We start from the raw sequence: 24,875 nt of genomic DNA, 5'->3' as shown, positions 1-24,875 counted from the left end.
TAGGTTCTCTAATCAGCCAAACTGTGTTCAGCTGGGCTAACATACTTGCACATAGGTTTTCAAGGGTATTCTAACCATCCATTAGCCTTCTTAGGCTACTTTCACACTAGCGTTAACTGCAAACCGTCACAAAAACGTCTTTTTTCCGAAAAAACGGATGCGTCAAAAAAGTGGAAAACGTATGCAACGCATACAGCATTTCGACGGATCCGTCGCAAATCCGCTAAACGGTTTCGTTGAAATGCTGGATGCGTTACATACGTTGCATACGTTTTTACCATCCGTTGAATCCATTTTTACGACGGATCCGTTTTTAAAATGGGAGGCACCCAAATTTGATTGGCTACTGGAAAATAAGGAAATCTATATACTGACTGTATTTACAGCCCATCTTTGAGGGTTTTAGTTTAGTGGCAAGGATGGATGGTGTACTTGGGAGGATTGCGAGTTTGGTTACTGACGTTATATTTGAGACGAATCGCCTGGACATTATAGTGCGGGAGAAGGAGGCGGCAGCAGAAAGACGGAGGATGCAACGGAGAGTGAGACGATTCTAGATACATCCGATCAATGAATTGCGGATGACCAGGGGTGTCCAGTCCACTCTATCTGGAGTTGCGGTGCAACCCACAGAAATTCTTCAATTATGTACGGATGAGGATGGAACATTTTGATTATTTGGTTGGAAAACTAGGGGATGTCATCCAAAGGCAGGACACAAGGATGAGGCTTGCCATCACACCGGCGGAGCGGCTCCTGGTGACACTGCGGTAAGCATCTTTTTTTATGTCATTGCTCATATTGAATGTTATTATATGCTGCAGACAAAACTGCGCTGACACATCGCGCACCATTTTCTGCAGCATGTAATTTTTTTTATTGTTTGAGGCCATTCCACTGTTTTTTTTTATGTCATTGCTCATATTGAATGTTATTACATGCTGCAGACAAAACTGCGCTGACACATTGCGCACCATTTTCTGCAGCATGTAATTTTTTTTATTGTTTGAGGCCATTCCACTGTTTTTTTTTTTTTATGTCATTGCTCATATTGAATGTTATTACATGCTGCAGACAATACTGCGCTGACACATTGCGCAGCATTTTCTGCAGCATGTAATTTTTTTTATTGTTTGAGGCCATTCCACTGTTTTTTTTTTATGTCATTGCTCATATTGAATGTTATTACATGCTGCAGACAAAACTGCGCTGACACATTGCGCACCATTTTCTGCAGCATGTAATTTTTTTTATTGTTTGAGGCCATTCCACTGGTTTTTTTTTTTATGTCATTGCTCATATTGAATGTTATTACATGCTGCAGACAAAACTGCGCTGACACATTGCGCACCATTTTCTGCAGCATGTAATTTTTTTTAATGTTTGAGGCCATTCCACTGTTTTTTTTTTATGTCATTGCTCATATTGAATGTTATTACATGCTGCAGACAATACTGCGCTGACACATTGCGCACCATTTTCTGCAGCATGTAATTTTTTTTATTGTTTGAGGCCATTCCACTATTTAACACATGTTTCATGCAGGTTTTATTGTGCGTCCCGTCATACAAAAAACATTTTCACAGTGCCATTTATTATAACTTTAACAGTAAACCAAAAAAAAAAAGTTGATGGTCTGTGCAATTTTTTCTTACATTTTTTTTTTCCTGCAGCTTCCTAGCTACGGGTGACTCGCTGACTTCGCTCCATTACCAATTCTGGCTGGGGATTTCCACTATTGGCGGAATAGTGAAGGACACATGCCGGGCTATTTGGGACACTTTACAGCCGGAGTATATCCCACAACCATCAATGGAAATCTGGTTGAGAAGTGCAGAACAATTTGAGATAATTTGCAATTTCCCAAATTGTGTTGGTGCCGTGGACGGCAAACACATAAGGATTGCTAAACCGGCAGGAACAGGCTCCGAGTACTACAACTATAAAAAATACTTCTCCATTGTACTCATGGCTATTGCAGACGCCAACTGCAAGTTTCTTGCTGTGGACATAGGAGCCTATGGCCGGTCCAACGATTCGCAAGTTTTTAAAAACTCTCCAATGGGTCGTTGCCTGTATGGAGATACATACGATTTCCCGCCAGCCAGACCGCTCCCAGGAACAAGTGAACCAGCCATGCCATATGTTTGTGTAGGTGATGAAGCGTTTCAACTGTCACCGCACCTACTTAAACCATATAGCAGCCGTGAATTAAACCGTACCAAGCGGGTATTTACCGTATATACTCGAGTATAAGCCGAGATTTTCAGCCCAAATTTTTTGGCTGAAAGTGCCCCTCTCGGCTTATACTCGAGTCACGGTAGCGGTGGGGTCGGCGGGTGAGGGGGAGAGGGCGCTGAGGCATACTTACCTAGTCTCAGCGATCCTGACGCTCCCCACCTGTCCCACGGTCTTCTGTGCTGCAGCTTCTTCCCCTCTTCAGCGGTCACGTGGGACCGCTCATTAGAGAAATTAATAGGCGGCTCCACCTCCCATAGGGGTGGAGCCGCCTATTCATTTCTCTAATCAGCGGTGCCGGTGACCGCTGATAGAGGAAGAGGCTGCAGCACAGAAGACCGTGGGACAGGCGGGGAGCGTCAGGATCGCTGGGACTAGATAAGTATGTCATATTCACCTGTCCACGTTCCAGCCGCCGGGCGCCGCTCCATCTTCCCGGCGTCTATCTGCGCTCTGACTGTTCAGGTCAGAGGGTGCGATGACGCATATAGTGTGCGCGGCGCCCTCTGCCTGATCAGTCAGAGCGGAGAGACGCTGGGACCGGACGCCGGGAGCTGCAATCAAGAGAGGGGAGTATGTGTTTTTTTTTTTTATAGCAGCAGCAGCGGCACAGATTTATGTGGAGCATCTATGGAGAAATATGAATGGTGCAGAGCACTATATGGGGCACAGCTATGGGGAAAAATGAACGGTGCAGAGCATATATGGGGCACAGCTATGGGGCAATAATGAACAGTGCAGAGCACTGTATGGGGCACAGTTATGGGACAATGAACGGTGCAGAGCATATATGGGGCACAGCTATGGGGCAATAATGAACAGTGCAGAGCACTATATGGGGCACAGATATGGGGAAATAATGAACAGTGCAGAGCACTGTATGGGGCACAGATATGGGACAAAAATGAACGGTGCGGAGCATATAAGGGGTACAGATATGGGCCAATATGAACGGTGCAGAGCACTATATGGCACAGATATGGGGAAATAATGAACGGTGCAGAGCACTATATGGCACAGATATGGGGAAATAATGAACGGTGCAGAGCACTATATGGCACAGCTATGGGGAAATAATGAACGGTGCAGAGCACTCTATGGCACAGCTATGGGGAAATATGAACGGTGCAGAGCACTATATGGCACAGCTATGGGGCAATAATGAACTGTGCAGAGCACTATATGGGGCACAGCTATGGGGAAATATGAACGGTGCAGAGCACTATATGGCACAGATATGGGGAAATAATGAACGGTGCAGAGCACTATATGGCACAGCTATGGGGAAATAATGAACGGTGCAGAGCACTCTATGGCACAGCTATGGGGAAATATGAACGGTGCAGAGCACTATATGGCACAGCTATGGGGCAATAATGAACTGTGCAGAGCACTATATGGGGCACAGCTATGGGGAAATATGAACGGTGCAGAGCACTATATGGCACAGCTATGGGGAAATAATGAACGGTGCAGAGCACTATATGGTACAGCTATGGGGAAATAATGATCTATTTTTATTTTTGAAATTCACCGGTAAATGCTGCATTTCCACCCTAGGCTTATACTCGAGTCAATAAGTTTTCCCAGTTTTTTGTGGCAAAATTAGGGGGGTCGGCTTATACTTGGGTCGGCTTATACTCGAGTATATACGGTAATTACCGTCTTACTAGAGCAAGAAGAGTAGTAGAGTGCTCTTTTGGTATATTGACGGCAAAGTGGAGAGTTCTGCTGACGGCAATAAAACTGGAAACCAAAACTGTAGACGATGTTGTTAAGGCATGTGTGGTGCTCCATAACTTTGTCCTTTCAAAGGAGTCCGTTTCCTTGGATGACGAAGAATTGGAAACAACCTTATGGGATTACCGCAGTGCCTCTGTTCGCTCCACAGGTTCTGTTACTAGGATGAGGGACCAGTTTGCGGATTATTTTGTGTCACCTGTTGGGCGGATTCCATGGCAAGACATCATTGTGTGACATGTTTTTCATGGCTTTTGTTGTTTATGTAAAAATTGTGTTTCTGGCAAAAAAACAAAACAAAAATTAAAAAAAAAATTCCCAAAGCGTGGTTTGCTTGGTAATAAAACCATTGTGTTATACATTTCAAACGTCTGGTGTTTATTTTCATTTAACCTTTAATAGTTACCATATTACCTTAATGAATCCACGCACACAAAGAGTAGATTTTAAATCAGAAAGATTTTTATTGTAACTCTAGAAATTTTTTTTTTCATTTGCAAAAAACATATTTTTTTTTTCTTTTCACAATTTTTTTGTTTTGTAAATTTCGAAACTTGTACTAACAAAATTATAGATCTAGGTAGTGTTGGGTGGAGTAACTATGGGAGGAGGGGCTGGAATGTTGGACCACGTCGGTAGATGGGGAAACCCTACTTGTTTGGTCTGCAGTGGAAGGGTGGTGAAAAGCAGGAGGCTGACCAGAGGGGGGTTGTGTTGGGGTTGTTGTAAAACTGAATGGGGAAGGAAAGCTGGGCAAGGAAGAAGAAAACATTGGGGAATACATTTGGGTTGTGGGCCTGGTTTGGTATTGGGACTGGAGTTGATATTGTGGGGCATGGTGTTGAAATGGTGACTGGGATGTGTGGGGAGGTGTGCGGGTAGATTGGGGTTCGTGGAGGACCTTGAGTAGAGCATTATGGCAGCTATTCATTACCCGCATCTGATGCTCAAAAGAAAGCTTCTCCATGCTCCTAAGCATGGATTGAAAAAAAAGATTTGCCGGAGATTGACTTACATCTAAATGCAGCCTAACCAAGCGACTGCTGGTTTCATGGTGGGTTTCACTGATGCGTGATTGCACCATGTTGAAACCAGCAGTCACTTGCTCTCCCAAAATTTTAAAAGAACTTTGGAAGGATGCATTTAGATGTAAGAACTCAGGAGCATAGCTCATTTCCTGACCCCTCTGTCGCTGCCGCCACGAACCTAACGGTGGTGTAGAGGTGGCAGGGTCAGAGGGGTGGGGTAAAGGGAACGCTATCTGTTGAGCATCAGATGCGAGTAACGAAGGCTGCAATAATGCTCCAGTGCCTGTGGTGGATGAAGTGGAGGGGACAGAGGTGTGGGGCCTACCGACGTGGTCCCCGGTGGCGGACTTAGGAGGGATCGCTCCAGAGGGCGCAGAGGAAGATGCAGGCGCACGGTGGCTGGAGAAGGTGCTGTGAAAGAAAAAACAAAAACAATTAAAATATTGATATGAAAAAGCCCAGACTGAAACAAAAGTTTTGTGATTAGACAGGTTAACATGGTTATTACTGGGATGTTGAATACTTACACTCTACTCAGCATGGTTTGCCTCAGGAAGGAGAGGGCAGGGGCGTATCTGTAGCTCTTCTTCTTCCTTCCTGTTGAGCCACTCGGGGCCTGCATCTCCTCGTTGAATTCCCTCTTAAAGCGATCCCTCAGTGACCGCCACCTCTTCCGAACCTTGCCACCTGTGAAGACAGGAATGAAGAAAAAAAAATGGTAAATGAAGACATTACATTCAGCTCTAAACATCACTGAAAAGTTAATACTTACATAGTTTGCTCTGCTGCTGTGGAAGATGGTCCTCCCACCTCGGAAAGATGTTCTGGCATACTTCCTCCCAGAGCCGACGGGTGACACTGGTATCAGCATGCCTGCAGTCAGCCATGTTCCACAGCGGCTCCCGCTCGCGAACCTCCTCGATTAGAGGTTCGATTTTTATGTCAAAATCTTCGTCGGGAGCACGCTGTGAAGCCTGTGAGAAAAAAATATAAGAAAAACATAAAAATGAGTACACTGAAAAACAAAATTACCAATCGAAGCCCCCCCAAAAACCAACTCACTGATGGCCGACCGCGGCGACGAGTCCGCCGACTCTGGGAGTGCCTGGGAGAACCTTCACGGTGTTCAGCAGCAGCAGCAGCAGCAGCAGCAGAAGCAGCAGCAGGAGACTGAAATAAAGGAGAAAAAAAAATAGCTTTAATGTATGTATATGTTTTCTGTGTTACGTTGTATCTGAAAATCTGTTTCGTGTATGGTGCAGTGTGATGTGTGAAGCAAGTGTTTCACCACTACTTACACTTGGTTCCTCCTCCACTTGGATGTCTCCACCCGTCTCGGTCCCTTCTGACAGCTCCTCATCAGATTCTGATTCCTGTTTAAACATAATAAATGCATGTAGTGAATAAAAATGATGTAAATTTTTAAAAAAATATATATTTTTTTGTTTACTTACCGATACACGCTGTTGCTGTGGAGGAGGGCTGTCAGAAGAGGACATTGTGTTCCTGGTGGGCTAGCCGGTGGCTGTGGTCCTGGTGGGTCTGTAAGCTAAAAGACACTTGCAATCTGCTCTACACATTGAAGTAGCAGATTTGGGGTCTTCAAAACTTACTTTGAAAAATGTGAGGATGTGGTCCTGGTGGTAAGGCCGGTGGCTGTGGTCCTGGTGGTAAGGCCGGTGGCTGTGGTCCTGGTGGGTCTGTAAGTTAAAAGACACTTGCAATCTGCTCTACACATTGAAGTAGCAGATTTGGGGTCTTCAAAACTTACTTTGAAAAATGTGAGGATGTGGTCCTGGTGGTAAGGCCGGTGGTTGTGGTTCTGGTGGTAAGGCCGGTGGCTGTGGTCCTGGTGGTAAGGCCAGTGGCTGTGGTCCTGGTGGGTCTGTAAGTTAAAAGACACTTACAATCTGCTCTACACATTGAAGTAGCAGATTTGGGGTCTTCAAAACTTACTTTGAAAAATGTGAGGATGTGGTCCTGGTGGTAAGGCCGGTGGCTGTGGTCCCTATTGTATCTGTAATATAATAAGTATAATGGATTTATAGTTAGACCACCCCAAAACTAGGTAATGTTTAACAATAAACACCCTGTTAAAATGTGAGAAATAGGTGAACACCAAAACCCAAAAACAGGTGCCCGTTATACCATTCATTTCCATGTCCCCCAAAAAAAAAAAATTTTTAAATGTGAGACACCATGTAAAAATATCTTTAACACATTTAAAAAAAAAAAAAATAACCTCCCCCAAAAAACCTTCAAAGGATAACCTTTAGTAAAAAATGAGCCCTCAACCCACTCTGTATTGCATGTGTAACCATTGGTACATACACCTGTTTTAAATTTACCTTTATGAAATTATACTACGGACAATTTTTTAATAAACATTTTATTAATATTTTTTTTTTCGTTTTTTTTTTTTTAAATCACAATGGAGCAGAAATGCTCTTTATTTTAAATACAAGTACATCAACTGGGAATGGTTTCAACAGTAAATTAAAAAAATCAACACTTTAAAAAAAAAAAAAAAAACACTCACACATTCTAACCACAAGCTGCAGACCACTAGACTTTGCAATAATACATCCGATTAAAAAAAAAAAAAAAAAAAACATTCACACATGCTGCACAAACCACTATACTTAGTAAATACATAAAAAAAGTACATTAACCAATATGGCATTGACAAATGCACATGCAACCAACAAGACACACACAAACATACCTGCAAGCAGAGTCAGAACACAAGCATAACACATGAACAGGCATAATATTGGCGAAGGCATAATAAGGTGCAGCCACGTGAACACATAAATACAAAAGCACACAGCAGTACAAAAATACACACACACACACACACACACACACACACACACACACACACACACGGCCATCAGTCCTCCGGCTGGAGCTTGATGTCTTCACAGTGGCAGGCCTCAGGGTAGATCTGGACTGTAGCAGGGCACTGGCTGTTGCAGGACGACGGCAGGCCTCAGGTTGTATTCAGGTTTTAAGCTCTTGCTGTAGTCAGTACGTCATACACAAATGCACACACACACACAAATGCACACACACGCACACGCACACACACACACACACACGCACCCAAAAATGGCAATAGTCACACTGTTGGAGTGTGGCTGGAAGGTCTTTGCTGCCAGGCTGGGGTCTTGATGTCAGGCTGGGGTCTTGATGTCAGGCTGGGGTCTTGATTTCAGGCTGGGGTCTTGCAGGCTTCTTCTGAGTCTCTCTGTCTTCTTGTTGGCATATGTGGGGTTGAAGGCCCAGGCCAGGTTTATATAGATTTGGGGATGTCTGGCCAATTAACTACAAAATCCTGGTTCTGAGCATGCTCAGTAGAAAAAAACGTATTGCAGCGCTGCATTGCGTCGTACGACGTGTATCGACGGATCCGTCGCTCATAGACTTTCATTGTAGCCAAAGACGCATGCCGCAGGATGCGTCGCGACACTTTTTTTGTCGGAGCCAAAAAACGTTACAATCTACGTTTTTCCAGACGACGGGTCGCCAAATTTCGACGCATCCGTCGTACGACGTATACCGACGTATGCCAATCCGTCGCAATACGTCGCCAATGCAAGTCTATGGGGAAAAAACGCATCCTGCAAGCACTTTTGCAGGATGCGTTTTTTCGGCAAAACGACGCATTTTAACGTATTGCAGTTAACGCTAGTGTGAAAGTAGCAAACATAAAGTACGATAAGATCACTGGAGTGATGGTTGTTGGAAATGGGCCTCTATACACCTATGAAGATATTGCATTACAAACCAGACGTTTGCAGCCAAAATAGTCATTTACCACATTAACAATGTATAGAGTGTATTTCTGAATCACTTAATGTTAGCTTCATTGGAAAAAAAACTGCTTTTCTTTCAAAAATAAGGAAATTTCTAACTGACCCTAAATTTTTGAACGGTAGTGTAATTAGATAAATTACATCACATGGCATGTTAAAAACAAACTGTCATTAAAAGTAAAATGGAGTTAAAAATAATGGAAACAATTTATGTATAAATGACATTGACTGGAAAAGCAGCAGAATACAAAAAAGAACACATCCACAATGTCAAAAAACAACAAAAGCCATAGAAATATATCCCAAGCTTTGAAACACTTCATCTCTTGTCATGACGGTAATATTATGTCGCTAAAAGTATATGTGATAGAACAGATGTAGAATCACAAGAGAAGAGGAGACAGGGAATGGCGTCTCAGAAACAGGGAGTCATGGGGGATTTCCAAACTCAATATCAGAGTCCATTTTTTATTTAGTACCTTTTTTTCCACCACCCTCTGTTTCCCTTGCGTATTGTACTGCTTTTCCAGTAGCTGTCATTTATATCTGAATTGCTTCCATTATGACGTTCTTTTGTGTTTTTGTCTGTATCGTTTTTAATTTTCATTTATTTTAAACATATCGTGAGATACGGTATCTAATTGTATCATTAGTGTGCTCACCGGAAGTGGTTAACTACTTAAGCTCACTTCCTATAGCATTTTAAATTACATGACTCAGAAACGCGTCAATCTTTCGTGTAATTTAAGCCAATGTGGATGTAGCTTGCACTTTAAATGTGTTCCAATAGAGAAGATTTTCTGTTCGTGCAGCTGGGCTCATTGTTACAACAGTTGTGTCTTTTGCCTTCTGAAGTTTACACTTGATCACAAGACTCCGTCATTATACATTAGTAATAGTATTACACCACGCACAACACAACACACTACTGTCACATTCTTTCAAAAGACAAAATTTCAACATTTTCCAAAATATTGAAACAGTTAAAGATACCATCTTCAGAATTTTTTTTTCTTTTTCCTATAAACCTATGATAAATCTTTTCCAATGTGTTTGTATTGTTTAAAGAGATGCTTCGATGTAGTAATGTCAGGGCTGTAAAGATGGAGTTGTAGATGGCTCATCTTATAGTTGCTAGAAATGTGCTAAAACTGTTTACTATCATGTAGACATGATCTTTATATGCTACTTGCTGAAGAGCCCGACGTTGCCTCGACATAGACCATCTGTGCAGTGTGAGACCCCCTTTGTATTGTGAGCACCCCTTCCCTTGCAGTGTGAGACATAGTAACATAGTAACATAGTAACATAGTTAGTAAGGCCGAAAAAAGACATTTGTCCATCCAGTTCAGCCTATATTCCATCATAATAAATACCCAGATCTACGTCCTTCTACAGAACCTAATAATTGTATGATACAATATTGTTCTGCTCCAGGAAGACATCCAGGCCTCTCTTGAACCCCTCGACTGAGTTCGCCATCACCACCTCCTCAGGCAAGCAATTCCAGATTCTCACTGCCCTAACAGTAAAGAATCCTCTTCTATGTTGGTGGAAAAACCTTCTCTCCTCCAGACGCAAAGAATGCCCCCTTGTGCCCGTCACCTTCCTTGGTATAAACAGATCCTCAGCGAGATATTTGTATTGTCCCCTTATATACTTATACATGGTTATTAGATCGCCCCTCAGTCGTCTTTTTTCTAGACTAAATAATCCTAATTTCGCTAATCTATCTGGGTATTGTAGTTCTCCCATCCCCTTTATTAATTTTGTTGCCCTCCTTTGTACTCTCTCTAGTTCCATTATATCCTTCCTGAGCACCGGTGCCCAAAACTGGACACAGTACTCCATGTGCGGTCTAACTAGGGATTTGTACAGAGGCAGTATAATGCTCTCATCATGTGTATCCAGACCTCTTTTAATGCACCCCATGATCCTGTTTGCCTTGGCAGCTGCTGCCTGGCACTGGCTGCTCCAGGTAAGTTTATCATTAACTAGGATCCCCAAGTCCTTCTCCCTGTCAGATTTACCCAGTGGTTTCCCGTTCAGTGTGTAATGGTGATATTGATTCCCTCTTCCCATGTGTATAACCTTACATTTATCATTGTTAAACCTCATCTGCCACCTTTCAGCCCAAGTTTCCAACTTATCCAGATCCATCTGTAGCAGAATACTATCTTCTCTTGTATTAACTGCTTTACATAGTTTTGTATCATCTGCAAATATCGATATTTTACTGTGTAAACCTTCTACCAGATCATTAATGAATATGTTGAAGAGAACAGGTCCCAATACTGACCCCTGCGGTACCCCACTGGTCACAGCGACCCAGTTAGAGACTATACCATTTATAACCACCCTCTGCTTTCTATCACTAAGCCAGTTACTAACCCATTTACACACATTTTCCCCCAGACCAAGCATTCTCATTTTGTGTACCAACCTCTTGTGCGGCACGGTATCAAACGCTTTGGAAAAATCGAGATATACCACGTCCAATGACTCACCGTGGTCCAGCCTATAGCTTACCTCTTCATAAAAACTGATTAGATTGGTTTGACAGGAGCGATTTCTCATAAACCCATGCTGATATGGAGTTAAACAGTTATTCTCATTGAGATAATCCAGAATAACATCCCTCAGAAACCCTTCAAATATTTTACCAACAATAGAGGTTAGACTTACTGGCCTATAATTTCCAGGTTCACTTTTAGAGCCCTTTTTGAATATTGGCACCACATTTGCTATGCGCCAGTCCTGCGGAACAGACCCTGTCGCTATAGAGTCACTAAAAATAAGAAATAATGGTTTATCTATTACATTACTTAGTTCTCTTAGTACTCGTGGGTGTATGCCATCCGGACCCGGAGATTTATCTATTTTAATCTTATTTAGCCGGTTTCGCACCTCTTCTTGGGTTAGATTGGTGACCCTTAATATAGGGTTTTCATTGTTTCTTGGGATTTCACCTAGCATTTCATTTTCCACCGTGAATACCATGGAGAAGAAGGTGTTTAATATGTTAGCTTTTTCCTCGTCATCTACAACCATTCTTTCCTCACTATTTTTTAAGGGGCCTACATTTTCAGTTTTTATTCTTTTACTATTGATATAGTTGAAGAACAGTTTGGGATTAGTTTTACTCTCCTTAGCAATGTGCTTCTCTGTTTCCTTTTTGGCAGCTTTAATTAGTTTTTTAGATAAAGTATTTTTCTCCCTATAGTTTTTTAGAGCTTCAATGGTGCCATCCTGCTTTAGTAGTGCAAATGCTTTCTTTTTACTGTTAATTGCCTGTCTTACTTCTTTGTTTAGCCACATTGGGTTTTTCCTATTTCTAGTCCTTTTATTCCCACAAGGTATAAACCGCTTACACTGCCTATTTAGGATGTTCTTAAACATTTCCCATTTATTATCTGTATTCTTATTTCTGAGGATATTGTCCCAGTCTACCAGATTAAGGGCATCTCTAAGCTGTTCAAACTTTGCCTTCCTAAAGTTCAATGTTTTTGTGACTCCCTGACAAGTCCCCCTAGTGAAAGACAGGTGAAACTGCACAATATTGTGGTCGCTATTTCCTAAATGCCCGACCACCTGCAGATTTGTTATTCTGTCAGGTCTATTAGATAGTATTAGGTCTAAAAGTGCTGCTCCTCTGGTTGGATTCTGCACCAATTGTGAAAGATAATTTTTCTTGGTTATTAGCAGAAACCTGTTGCCTTTATGGGTTTCACAGGTTTCTGTTTCCCAGTTAATATCCGGGTAGTTAAAGTCCCCCATAACCAGGACCTCATTATGGGTTGCAGCTTCATCTATCTGCTTTAGAAGTAGACTTTCCATGCTTTCTGTTATATTTGGGGGTTTGTAACAGACCCCAATGAGAATTTTGTTACCATTTTTCCCTCCATGAATTTCAACCCATATGGACTCGACATCCTCATTCCCTTCGCTAATATCCTCCCTTAAAGTGGACTTTAGACAAGACTTTACATAGAGACAAACCCCTCCTCCTCTCCGATTTTTACGATCCTTTCTAAACAGACTGTAACCCTGTAAGTTAACTGCCCAGTCATAGCTTTCATCTAACCATGTCTCGGTTATTCCCACTATGTCAAAGTTACCTGTAGATATTTCTGCTTCTAGTTCTTCCATCTTGTTTGTCAGGCTTCTGGCGTTTGCGAGCATGCAGTTTAGAGGATTTTGTTTTGTTCCAATCTCCTCACTGTGGATTGTTTTAGAAATGTTCTTACCTCCCTTCTGAGTATGTTTTCCTGGGTCGTCTTTGTTCGAGTCTAATGTTTTTCTTCCCGTCCCCTCTTCTTCTAGTTTAACGCCCTCCTGATGAGTGTAGCGAGTCTTCTGGCGAATGTGTGTTTCCCAGGTTTGTTGAGGTGTAGTCCGTCTCTGGCGAGGAGTCCATCATACCAGTAATTCACACCGTGGTCCAGGAATCCAAATCTTTGTTGTCTGCACCATCGTCTTAGCCAGTTGTTTGCATCAAGGATCCTGTTCCATCTCCTGGTGCCATGCCCGTCTACTCCCGTATATTGTGAGCACCTTTCCTTTGCAGGGTGAGACCCCTTCTGTATTGTGAGACTCCCCGTGTATTGTGAGCCCCCTTGTGCAGTGTGAGCCCAACTTGCGCCCTGGCCATGACAGGGCTGTGACAGGCTGAGGGCAGTTGAGTCATGTGGGGATATGGGGTAGTATGCACGGTGAGAGGGGGAGGACACAGAAGTGGTCTCGCTCTCCTCCCCTCCTGTCCACGGCTGCTGCCTCCTCCCTTGGAGCTCCTGCCGCCCCCTCCATGGCCCCCCCATGCAGTGATTACCTGCGCCTGGCTCCCGCACTGTCCTCTTCCGCCACCCGAGCACCAAATCCTCCATTCCTCTGTCAACTGTCACCCGAAATCCCCTCGGTTAGTCCCGACCCCTTCCAACCCACTGCCGCTCTCCATTGGCTATGAAGTGGGTGGGGCTATGTGGAGTGGGTGTGGTTTGATACATACCACACACCCACATACATACACTCAGCTATATATATATATATATATAGAGAGAGAGATAATTATACTACTGTAAATATTGTTTTTAGTTAGTTATTTAATTAGTTATTGTGTCTGAGCAATTTATCAAGGAAATGGCATTGAAGCTGGAGTCAGAGTGTAGGAATATAGAGCAGCAGGAGTTCGGTTTACCAACTCCACAGCACTAAGTAAAGTTTAGGCATATCACAATTGTAATCACACTTCGATTGGTGAGGGTCTCACTTCTGAAACTAAGAATGCCTATTGTCAATGGACTGTTTATCATGTAAATCATACCTAATACTTGATTTTTCTTACAGTTGAAAACAGAACAAGCAAAAGTGGTGAACAGAAGCATTTAGTAACTTTCTTCACACTCAACTTCATCCAAAATGTGGCCTGTTGTAACGCAACTTTTATTGTACATATTCTTCTGCAGGGCAGGTAAGAGACATTTTTAGATCTTAAATGTGGAATTCTTCTTTAAAGGTAATTTGGCAGTAGGATTAAACACCCAAAACTATTTATATGTTCATGGACCTGTTTCAAAGACAAGTCCAGCAATAACTTTACATGGTCAGTCTGTTTCTCTTTAACTGATAAATCAGTGTTTGAATTGATATGCAAGTGAGGTTAAGAGCTATTGCACATCTGAAGCCTTTGTCAATCCAGCTCTAGTCAACACCTAGCACCACCTCCCCATTCATTACTAATGGCTACTTTGCCTGACGTCACACAGCAAAGAGACATCAGTCAAGCAGGAGAGGGCAAGCACTGGGTGGGGAATAGAGCTGGAGTGACACAGGCTTCAGATCTAAATTGCATATCAATTCAAACAGGAATTTCTTGGTAAAGGAAGAATGGACTGTCCATGTAAATATATTGCTGGACTTCAAAGAGCTATATGACCATATGAATAGTTAGGGGAGATGAAATCCTGACAAGCAGTCATGTAAGTAATATAATAAATTTAAGAGTCTTATTCAAAGGCTATGTTGCATAAACTTTACTACTATTTCGGCATTTTATTAAAATAGAAAATGCTACAGTCTTGCTTGGCCATTTTTTTCTGAAGAAAATAGAACACAGTCGTTGGAATGTAGGGTAATCTAAGCATGCACATTGCTTTTATGTATCAACATGAGTTTTATATCTTAGAAGAGAGGTTCAATGTATTGCTGGTAACCAGTTCATAACCGGGCCATTTTCTCCTCTCCCTCACCAGACACATTTTCAGGTTTTATTGTAAATGTGCGTTTAATGATCCTAAAAAGTGTTCTTGTTTTGGTATTTAAATACTTTTTGCCCTTTTTGTTTGCGATACATAGAACTTAATGTTATGTCGTGTCTATATCAATTTATTTTCTTGGCTGATATTCGAGCAAATGTAAATGCTTGTCTAATTTTACATTTTTTATTTTTATTTTTTATTATGACCAGAAAGGACCGCTAAAAACATTTTAAATTGTGTTTCCCTATTGGTAGAAATTATTCTGAACAAGCAATCACAGCGATTTCAGTGTTTCAGGCATAGAAATTGCCTGAAACACTGAGGTCCAACTATGATCGGTGCTGTAACGTGTAACACTGGCAAGGAGGTTCTTATTGGTGGTAAGGCTACTGCCGATAAGACCGACGGTCAGAGCGCTGCGGGGTCATGCTATCAGATGTCAGTGTGACCCCACAGCTGTGGCTGTGACCCGCAGCAGTGACCCACGTTAAAAACCTTACTGCAGGTCAGCAGGCGTGGGCTGATGAGACTACTGCTCCTATCAGGCTACGTCTGCTGTCACTGCTGTCTCCTCAGCCGGCGCCTGTGCACCCAGCTAAAAAAAAATAATTACATACATATTCAAATAAAAATAAAAAATCCCATTATACACACCTTACACCAAGTCCCGGATGTGACTGCTGTACCCGGCCGCCTGAGATACACTGACAGGAGGTTATCGCTCCCGCAGTGTATCAGTGAGCTCCCGTGTGAGAGTTCACCAGAGTTCATCAGCTGATCAGTTCCAGTGCTCTCGCTTATGGCACCGCTGCGTGAGAACTTTTTCATGGCAGCTCAGTGCTATACACTGCGGGAGCGATTGCCTACTGTCAGTGTATTGACGGCTATTTTTGAGAGCAGTCACATTAGTGACTGCTCTCAAAGTAATCAGAACTGAAAATGACCAGACGGAGACGTATATCTCTGTTTGGGAGTATCGTAACAGATCTCTGACCCCCGTTTATTGTGTCACACTTTTCATAATTTTAACAAGTTATACTTCAACCAATCAACATAAGAACACGCTCACAGTGCTAAACCTATAAGAATGCAGGAACAGCCTGCACGTCAAGGTCTCGTAGAACAATACACATTCAGTCTCATGTCTTGTTCAGGTTGAAACAATCAAGGTCTCATAGCAACTATGAACTTTTACATAGTAACAAAATTTATCTCAAAACAGCAAGATGCAGTCGAAAAGCACAAAATAAAGCCTGCTTTAATTTTTCTTAGGTTAACCCTTCATAGGCGTTCGGTGACTATGGTTTAATTAAGATTCATTAAAGAAGTCTGTGTTATTATTTCAAATAATAATATGACTATTGTATAGAATATAGACTCCTCTACTAGCCTGTGGGCTTGATGTCACCTGACAATACAAAGGTGACATCAACCCCACAAATATGAACCCCACTTGCCATCGCTACAGGGCAAGTGGGAGGAGTGAGGTTAAGTGCCAGATTCGGCGCCTCTTATAGACATCCCCCTGAAGAAGCCACATACGTCGGTGGGGTCTCTTCCTCCTCCCTCATTCTTGTTCGTCAGCATTGCCCCACCTGCAGTACTTTCATCCTCGCACGTGCTGGTTTGACAGACTTTTCCCTCAATGCACAACCTTTTTTGGTTTTATCCAATGTGCACCACCGAAACTTCTCACCAGGGTTTTATCATCTTAGGCATTAACCTCTTGTGTGCCTTATTTGTGATATGCACTCATGCACTATCTATATTTACATAGCTTGACTCTTTTTCTTTTTACCAAACTATTATGTGTATTAGGGTCTATATTTTTGCTCATCTATATATAGTTGTTTTATTATATTATTATCTATAATATTATATATATTATATTGTATCTTTTTTACATGATACTCTTAATTAACATTGACCTATCACATGCTGGGCATATTGGGCTTTACTAATTCAGCATACTTTTTCCAGCTTGGTATACTAACCTATTCAAGTGTATAATATTGCTTAGTCTGTATAGAGTCATATTTGGGGCCACGCATATTTTGGAACAGTTTTTTCAGAGGAGTGTCACTGCTGTATGATGGGCATGACAGGTGCATTCACCATGTTTTGGTTTTGAAATGTTTTAATATTGTCTTTTGTTTGCATGGTTGATTACTAAATAAAGTATTGTTATTTACTCTTATTCCTGGTGATACCTATTATTCAGCATGTGCCTCTTCCCTTGTCTTTGCTCATGCCCTGTTATTAACGTGCTGCAGGTGATTCCATTCATCATTTAGTGTTTATTGTATCTTAGGTGTGCCCTCCTTTTTTCTTCTTGTATTCTAACATCCTGGTGGGCAAGTACAAGGACAAGAGTGATGTCCTTTTCTTGTTAACCATGCATGATGACTGCACCACCCCCACCTGTGTACAAGGTTCCTCTACATAGGTTACTAAAGCAGACATTTGTTACAACAAAAAATATGGGGGAGTTGATCTCTTGGATCAAGTCTTCCAGCTCTACAGTGATAAAAAATATGTAGGTTCGCGGTAGTCCACATGGAGGTCCCATAACGATTCTTGATTCTGTCCTCCAAAATGTATAGAGCTTCGTTCAAAGAATTAAGCTCAATAGATTACTGCAGCAGTCATTGCCAGATCTCACTCTGCACTCCGCGAGGCCTGGCAGCTGTGATGAGCGGTGCCGCCAGTAAGGTTACCACAGTTCACAGCCGCCAGGTCACACAGAGAGCAGTGCAAGAGCGGGAGTGATGAGCGGTAAGTGTGAAAGCCAGAATGATGAGATTCCCTCTGTGTGACACGGTGACTATCAATTGCTGTAATCTTACTGATGTCACTGCTCATCATTCTCTGGCTCTTGCGGAACGCAGCGTGAGACCCAGCAGTGGCCGCTTCTAAACCTATGAAGTTTTGCTCTCAGAATAAGGATACATGTGTTTTTGCTGACTTGGGACTTTATGGGAATCTGTGGACCACTGCGGACTGGTGTGGGAGTTTTTCATTTTTCTTTACTAAATTGATGAACCAGGGAAAGAATTGAGTAGTTTTTTTAATTTAAACAAAGATTTTTTTTGTTTATGTGTTTATTACTTTTTACTACAGGATTAGTAATGGGGGTTGTTATGATCTGGTAATTCAGTACCACAATGGACATAGAAGTCAGAGCACATACAGTGATCTGACAATAACCCAAAAACATAGAACGAGCTCTGAGACGTGGGAACTCTGCTGACCGCAATCCCTAATCCTCTCCAACCACACTAGAGGCAGCCGTGGATTGCGCCTAACGCTCCCTATGCAACTCGGCACAGCCTGAGAAACTAGCTAGCCTGAAGATAGAAAATAAGCCTACCTTGCCTCAGAGAAGTACCCCAAAGGAAATGCAGCCCCCACATATAATGACTGTGAGTTAAGATGAAAAGACAAACGTAGAGATGAAATAGATTTAGCAAAGTGAGGCCCGACTTTCTGAACAGAGCGAGGATAGGAAAGGTAACTTTGCGGTCAACACAAAACCCTACAAACAACCACGCAAAGGGGGCAAAAAGACCCTCCGTACCGAACTAACGGCACGGAGGTACACCCTCTGCGTCCCAGAGCTTCCAGCAAGCAAGAAAAAACAAAAAGCAAGTTGGACAGAAAAAAACAGCAAACAAATAGCAAAAGCGGAACTTAGCTATGCAGAGCAGCAGGCCACAGGAACGATCCAGGAGGAAACAGGTCCAATACTAGAACATTGACTGGAGGCCAGGATCAAAGCACTAGGTGGAGTTAAATAGAGCAGCACCTAACGACTTCACCACATCACCTGAGGAAGGAAACTCAGAAGCCGCAGTACCACTCTCCTCCACCAACGGAAGCTCACAGAGAGAATCAGCCGAAGTACCACTTGTGACCACAGGAGGGAGCTCTGCCACAGAATTCACAACAGTACCCCCCCCCTTGAGGAGGGGTCACCGAACCCTCACCAAAGCCCCCAGGACGACCAGGATGAGCTATATGAAAGGCACGAACAAGATCGGGAGCATGGACATCAGAGGCAAAGACCCAGGAATTATCTTCCTGACCATAACCCTTCCACTTAACCAGATACTGGAATTTCCGTCTTGAAACACGAGAATCCAAAATCTTCTCCACAATATACTCCAACTCCCCCTCCACCAAAACCGGGGCAGGAGGATCAACAGATGGAACCATAGGTGCCACGTATCTCCGCAACAATGACCTATGGAATACGTTATGAATGGAAAAAGAATCTGGAAGGGTCAGACAAAAAGACACAGGATTAAGAACCTCAGAAATCCTATACGGACCAATGAAACGAGGTTTAAACTTAGGAGAGGAAACCTTCATAGGAATATGACGAGAAGATAACCAAACCAAATCCCCAACATGAAGTCGGGGACCCACACAGCGTCTGCGATTAGCGAAACGTTGAGCCTTCTCCTGGGACAAGGTCAAATTGTCCACTACATGAGTCCAAATCTGCTGCAACCTGTCCACCACAGTATCCACACCAGGACAGTCCGAAGACTCAACCTGCCCTGAAGAGAAACGAGGATGGAACCCAGAGTTGCAGAAAAACGGCGAAACCAAGATAGCCGAGCTGGCCCGATTATTAAGGGCGAACTCAGCCAAAGGCAAAAAGGACACCCAGTCATCCTGATCAGCAGAAACAAAGCATCTCAGATATGTTTACAAGGTCTGATTGGTTCGTTCGGTCTGGCCATCAGTCTGAGGATGGAAAGCCGAGGAAAAAGACAAGTCAATGCCCATCCTAGCACAAAAGGCTCGCCAAAACCTCGAAACAAACTGGGAACCTCTGTCAGAAACGATATTCTCTGGAATGCCATGTAAACGAACCACATGCTGGAAGAACAATGGCACCAAATCAGAGGAGGAAGGTAATTTAGACAAGGGTACCAAATGGACCATCTTAGAGAAGCGATCACAAACCACCCAAATGACTGACATTTTTTGAGAGATGGGAAGATCTGAAATAAAATCCATAGAAATGTGTCCAAGGCCTCTTCGGGACCGGCAAGGGCAAAAGCAACCCACTGGCACGAGAACAGCAGGGCTTAGCCCGAGCACAAATCCCACAGGACTGCACAAAAGAACGCACATCCCGCGACAGAGATGGCCACCAAAAGGATCTAGCCACTAACTCTCTGGTACCAAAGATTCCAGGATGACCAGCCAACACCGAACAATGAACCTCAGAGATAACTTTATTCGTCCACCTATCAGGGACAAACAGTTTCTCCGCTGGGCAACGATCAGGTTTATTAGCCTGAAATTTTTGCAGCACCCGCCGCAAATCAGGGGAAATGGCAGACACAATTACTCCCTCTTTGAGAATACCCGCCGGCTCAGATAAACCCGGAGAGTCGGGCACAAAACTCCTAGACAGAGCATCCGCCTTCACATTTTTAGAGCCCGGAAGGTACGAAATCACAAAATCAAAACGGGCAAAAAACAGCGACCAACGAGCCTGTCTAGGATTCAACCGCTTGGCAGACTCGAGATAAGTCAAGTTCTTATGATCAGTCAAGACCACCACGCGATGCTTAGCTCCTTCAAGCCAATGACGCCACTCCTCGAATGCCCACTTCATGGCCAGCAACTCTCGATTGCCAACATCATAATTTCGCTCAGCAGGCAAAAACTTCCTGGAAAAGAAGGCGCATGGTTTCATCACCGAGCAATCAGAACTTCTCTGCGACAAAACAGCCCCTGCTCCAATCTCAGAAGCATCAACCTCGACCTGGAATGGAAGCGAAACATTTGGTTGACACAACACAGGGGCAGAAGAAAAACGACGCTTCAACTCTTGAAAAGCTTCCACAGCAGCAGAAGACCAATTGACCACATCAGCACCCTTCTTGGTCAAATCGGTCAATGGTTTAGCAATACTAGAAAAATTGCAGATGAAGCGACGATAGAAATTAGCAAAGCCCAGGAACTTTTGCAGACTTTTCAGAGATGTCGGCTGAGTCCAATCATGGATGGCTTGGACCTTAACAGGGTCCATCTCGATAGTAGAAGGGGAAAAGATGAACCCCAAAAATGAAACCTTCTGAACACCAAAGAGACACTTTGATCCCTTCACAAACAAAGAATTAGCACGCAGGACCTGAAACACCGTTCTGACCTGATTCACATGAGACTCCCAATCATCCGAGAAGATCAAAATGTCATCCAAGTACACAATCAGGAATTTATCCAGGTACTCTCGGAAGATGTCATGCATAAAGGACTGAAACACTGATGGAGCATTGGCAAGTCCGAATGGCATTACTAGATACTCAAAATGGCCCTCGGGCGTATTAAATGCAGTTTTCCATTCATCGCCTCGCTTAATACGTACAAGATTATACGCACCACGAAGATCTATCTTGGTGAACCAACTAGCCCCCTTAATCCGAGCAAACAAATCAGATAACAACGGCAAGGGGTACTGAAATTTAACCGTGATCTTATTTAGAAGGCGGTAATCTATACAAGGTCTCAGCGAACCATCCTTCTTGGCCACAAAAAAGAACTCTGCTCCTAATGGCGACGATGACGGGCGAATATGCCCCTTCTCCAAGGACTCCTTCACGTAACTCCGCATAGCGGCGTGCTCAGGCACAGACAAATTAAACAGTCGACCCTTTGGGAATTTACTACCAGGAATCAAATCGATAGCACAATCACAATCCCTATGCGGAGGTAGGGTATCGGACTTGGGCTCATCAAATACATCCCGGTAATCAGACAAGAACTCCGGAACCTCAGAAGGGGTGGATGACGAAATAGACAGAAATGGGACATCACCATGTACCCCCTGACAACACCAGCTGGACACAGACATGGATTTCCAATCTAATACTGGATTATGGACTTGTAGCCATGGCAACCCCAACACGACCACATCATGCAGATTATGCAACACCAGAAAGCGAATAACCTCCTGATGTGCAGGAGCCATGCACATGGTCAGCTGCGTCCAGTACTGAGGCTTATTCTTGGCCAAAGGCGTAGCATCAATTCCTCTCAATGGAATAGGACACTGCAAGGACTCCAAGAAAAACCCACAACGCCTAGCATACTCCAAGTCCATCAAATTCAGGGCAGCGCCTGAATCCACAAATGCCATGACAGAATAAGATGACAAAGAGCAGATCAAGGTAACGGACAAAAGAAATTTTGACTGTACCGTACCAATGGTGGCAGACCTAGCGAACCGCTTAGTGCGCTTAGGACAATCAGAGATAACATGAGTGGAATCACCACAGTAGAAACACAGCCCATTCAGACGTCTGTGTTCTTGCCGTTCAACTCTGGTCAAAGTCCTATCGCACTGCATAGGCTCAGGTTTATGCTCAGATAATACCGCCAAATGGTGCACAGATTTACGCTCACGCAAGCGTCGACCGATCTGAATGGCCAAAGACTTAGACTCATTCAGACCAGCAGGCATAGGAAATCCCACCATGACATCCTTAAGGGCTTCAGAGAGACCCTTTCTGAAAATAGCTGCGAGCGCACCTTCATTCCATTGGGTGAGTACGGACCACTTTCTAAATTTCTGACAATATACCTCTATCTCATCCTGACCCTGACACAGAGCCAGCAAATTTTTCTCTGCCTGATCCACTGAATTAGGTTCATCGTACAGCAATCCGAGCGCCAGGAAAAATGCATCGATATTACTTAATGCAGGATCTCCTGACGCAAGAGAAAATGCCCAGTCCTGAGGGTCGCCACGTAAAAAAGAAATAATGATCCTAACTTGTTGAACTGGGTCACCAGAGGAGCGAGGTTTCAAAGCCAGAAATAGTTTACAATTATTTTTGAAACTCAGAAATTTAGTTCTATCTCCAAAAAACAAATCAGGAATAGGAATTCTTGGTTCTAACATAGAATTCTGAACCACAAAGTCTTGAATATTTTGTACTCTTGCCGTGAGTTGGTCCACACATGAAGACAGACCTTTAATGTCCATCGCTACACCTGTGTCCTGAACCACCCAAATGTCTAGGGAAAAAAAAAGGCAAAACACAGTGCAGAGAAAAAAAAATGGTCTCAGAACTTCTTTTTTACCTCTATTGAGAATCATTAGTACTTTGGGCCTCCAGTACTGTTATGATCTGGTAATTCAGTACCACAATGGACATAGAGGTCAGAGCACATACAGTGATCTGACAATAACCCAAAAACATAGAACGAGCTCTGAGACGTGGGAACTCTGCTGACCGCAATCCCTAATCCTCTCCAACCACACTAGAGGCAGCCGTGGATTGCGCCTAACGCTCCCTATGCAACTCGGCACAGCCTGAGAAACTAGCTAGCCTGAAGATAGAAAATAAGCCTACCTTGCCTCAGAGAAATACCCCAAAGGAAAAGGCAGCCCCCACATATAATGACTGCGAGTTAAGATGAAAAGACAAACGTAGAGATGAAATAGATTTAGCAAAGTGAGGCCCGACTTTCTGAACAGAGCGAGGATAGGAAAGGTAACTTTGCGGTCAACACAAAACCCTACAAACAACCACGCAAAGGGGGCAAAAAGACCCTCCGTACCAAACTAACGGCACGCAGGTACACCCTCTGCGTCCCAAAGCTTCCAGCAAGCAAGAAAAAAACAAAAAGCAAGCTGGACAGAAAAAAACAGCAAACAAATAGCAAAAGCGGAACTTAGCTATGCAGAGCAGCAGGCCACAGGAACGATCCAGGAGGAAACAGGTCCAATACTAGAACATTGACTGGAGGCCAGGATCAAAGGACTAGGTGGAGTTAAATAGAGCAGCACCTAACGACTTCACCACATCACCTGAGGAAGGAAACTCAGAAGCCGCAGCACCACTCTCCTCCACCAACGGAAGCTCACAGAGAGAATCAGCCGAAGTACCACTTGTGACCACAGGAGGGAGCTCTGCCACAGAATTCACAACAGGGGGTGTCTGACAGAGACCTCTCGATTACAAATCCTTGAGCATGATGCCAGCTGACACTACACAGCTGACATCAACCACAAAACTCATTACCATAATTGCCACCACACCAGGGCAATCAGGAAGACCCGAGGCAAAATACCAGAATTGGTAAATCTAATGGATACGCCAATTCTGGGGCAGTTGCGGGCTAGTAGTTTTAGGCTGCGTTTTTTGTGCAGATTAGAAGTGTTATTTGTCAACAATGCATTTAATAAAGTAACCTTAGGAAACGTGTTATAGACAAATGACACATGTAATTTGCACAAAAAAGCAGCAAGAAACGCACCAAAAAAGCAACACAAAAGCACCAAATCCTGCTCTCTCAGAAGTAAAAAAGCTGCTTACAAAAAGCTGTTTTTTGTGCATTTTTGTGCATTTTTTTCTGCGCTGTTGTGCAGGTTACATGCGTCATTTGTCTACAGTACATATTTAATAAAGTTACTTTTATTCAACAAAACTGCAGCAAAAACAAAGCAACAATGCAGGGTTGTGTTTTTCCAGCATTTTAGCACTTCTCATTGCTGTCTATGATGAAAAAAAAAAGTAACTTGCTGCAGATTTAAAAAAGCAGCAGTTTTCCAATTCTGAATAAAAAGCAAGTGAGTGCATAAGATTTCTGACATCTCATAGCCTTGCTGGTACTGTATAAGGAACTTTTAATTTTCAGAAAAAACGCAGCAAAAACGCAACGTGTGAACATAGCCTAATGTGTGGAGGAGGTGTTTTTTTTACTCCTTTTAATTTTATCTTTTATACAAGTCATTATACAGAAAAGAATGTTTCCTAACATTTTTTCCT

General features: G+C 43.2%; 1 protein-coding gene across 2 annotated transcripts in view; it reads left to right on the top strand.

The window, feature by feature from the left end:
- CNTN1 (contactin 1) overlaps positions 1 to 24,875 on the top strand; it is a 295,541-nt gene that overhangs the window by 151,476 nt on the left and 119,190 nt on the right. For both annotated transcript variants that reach the window (XM_069764781.1, XM_069764782.1), the window contains one exon: positions 14,168 to 14,291. In XM_069764781.1, the coding sequence (XP_069620882.1) occupies positions 14,240 to 14,291 (52 nt within the window). In that variant the 5' untranslated portion in view covers positions 14,168 to 14,239. The remainder of the gene's footprint in view (positions 1 to 14,167; positions 14,292 to 24,875) is intronic.

This window comes from Ranitomeya imitator, chromosome 4, assembly GCF_032444005.1.
Source record: "Ranitomeya imitator isolate aRanImi1 chromosome 4, aRanImi1.pri, whole genome shotgun sequence".
NCBI lineage: Eukaryota > Metazoa > Chordata > Amphibia > Anura > Dendrobatidae > Ranitomeya > Ranitomeya imitator.
The sequence above is the reverse complement of the archived record's forward strand: the minus strand, read 5'-3'. Positions and strand labels throughout refer to the sequence as shown.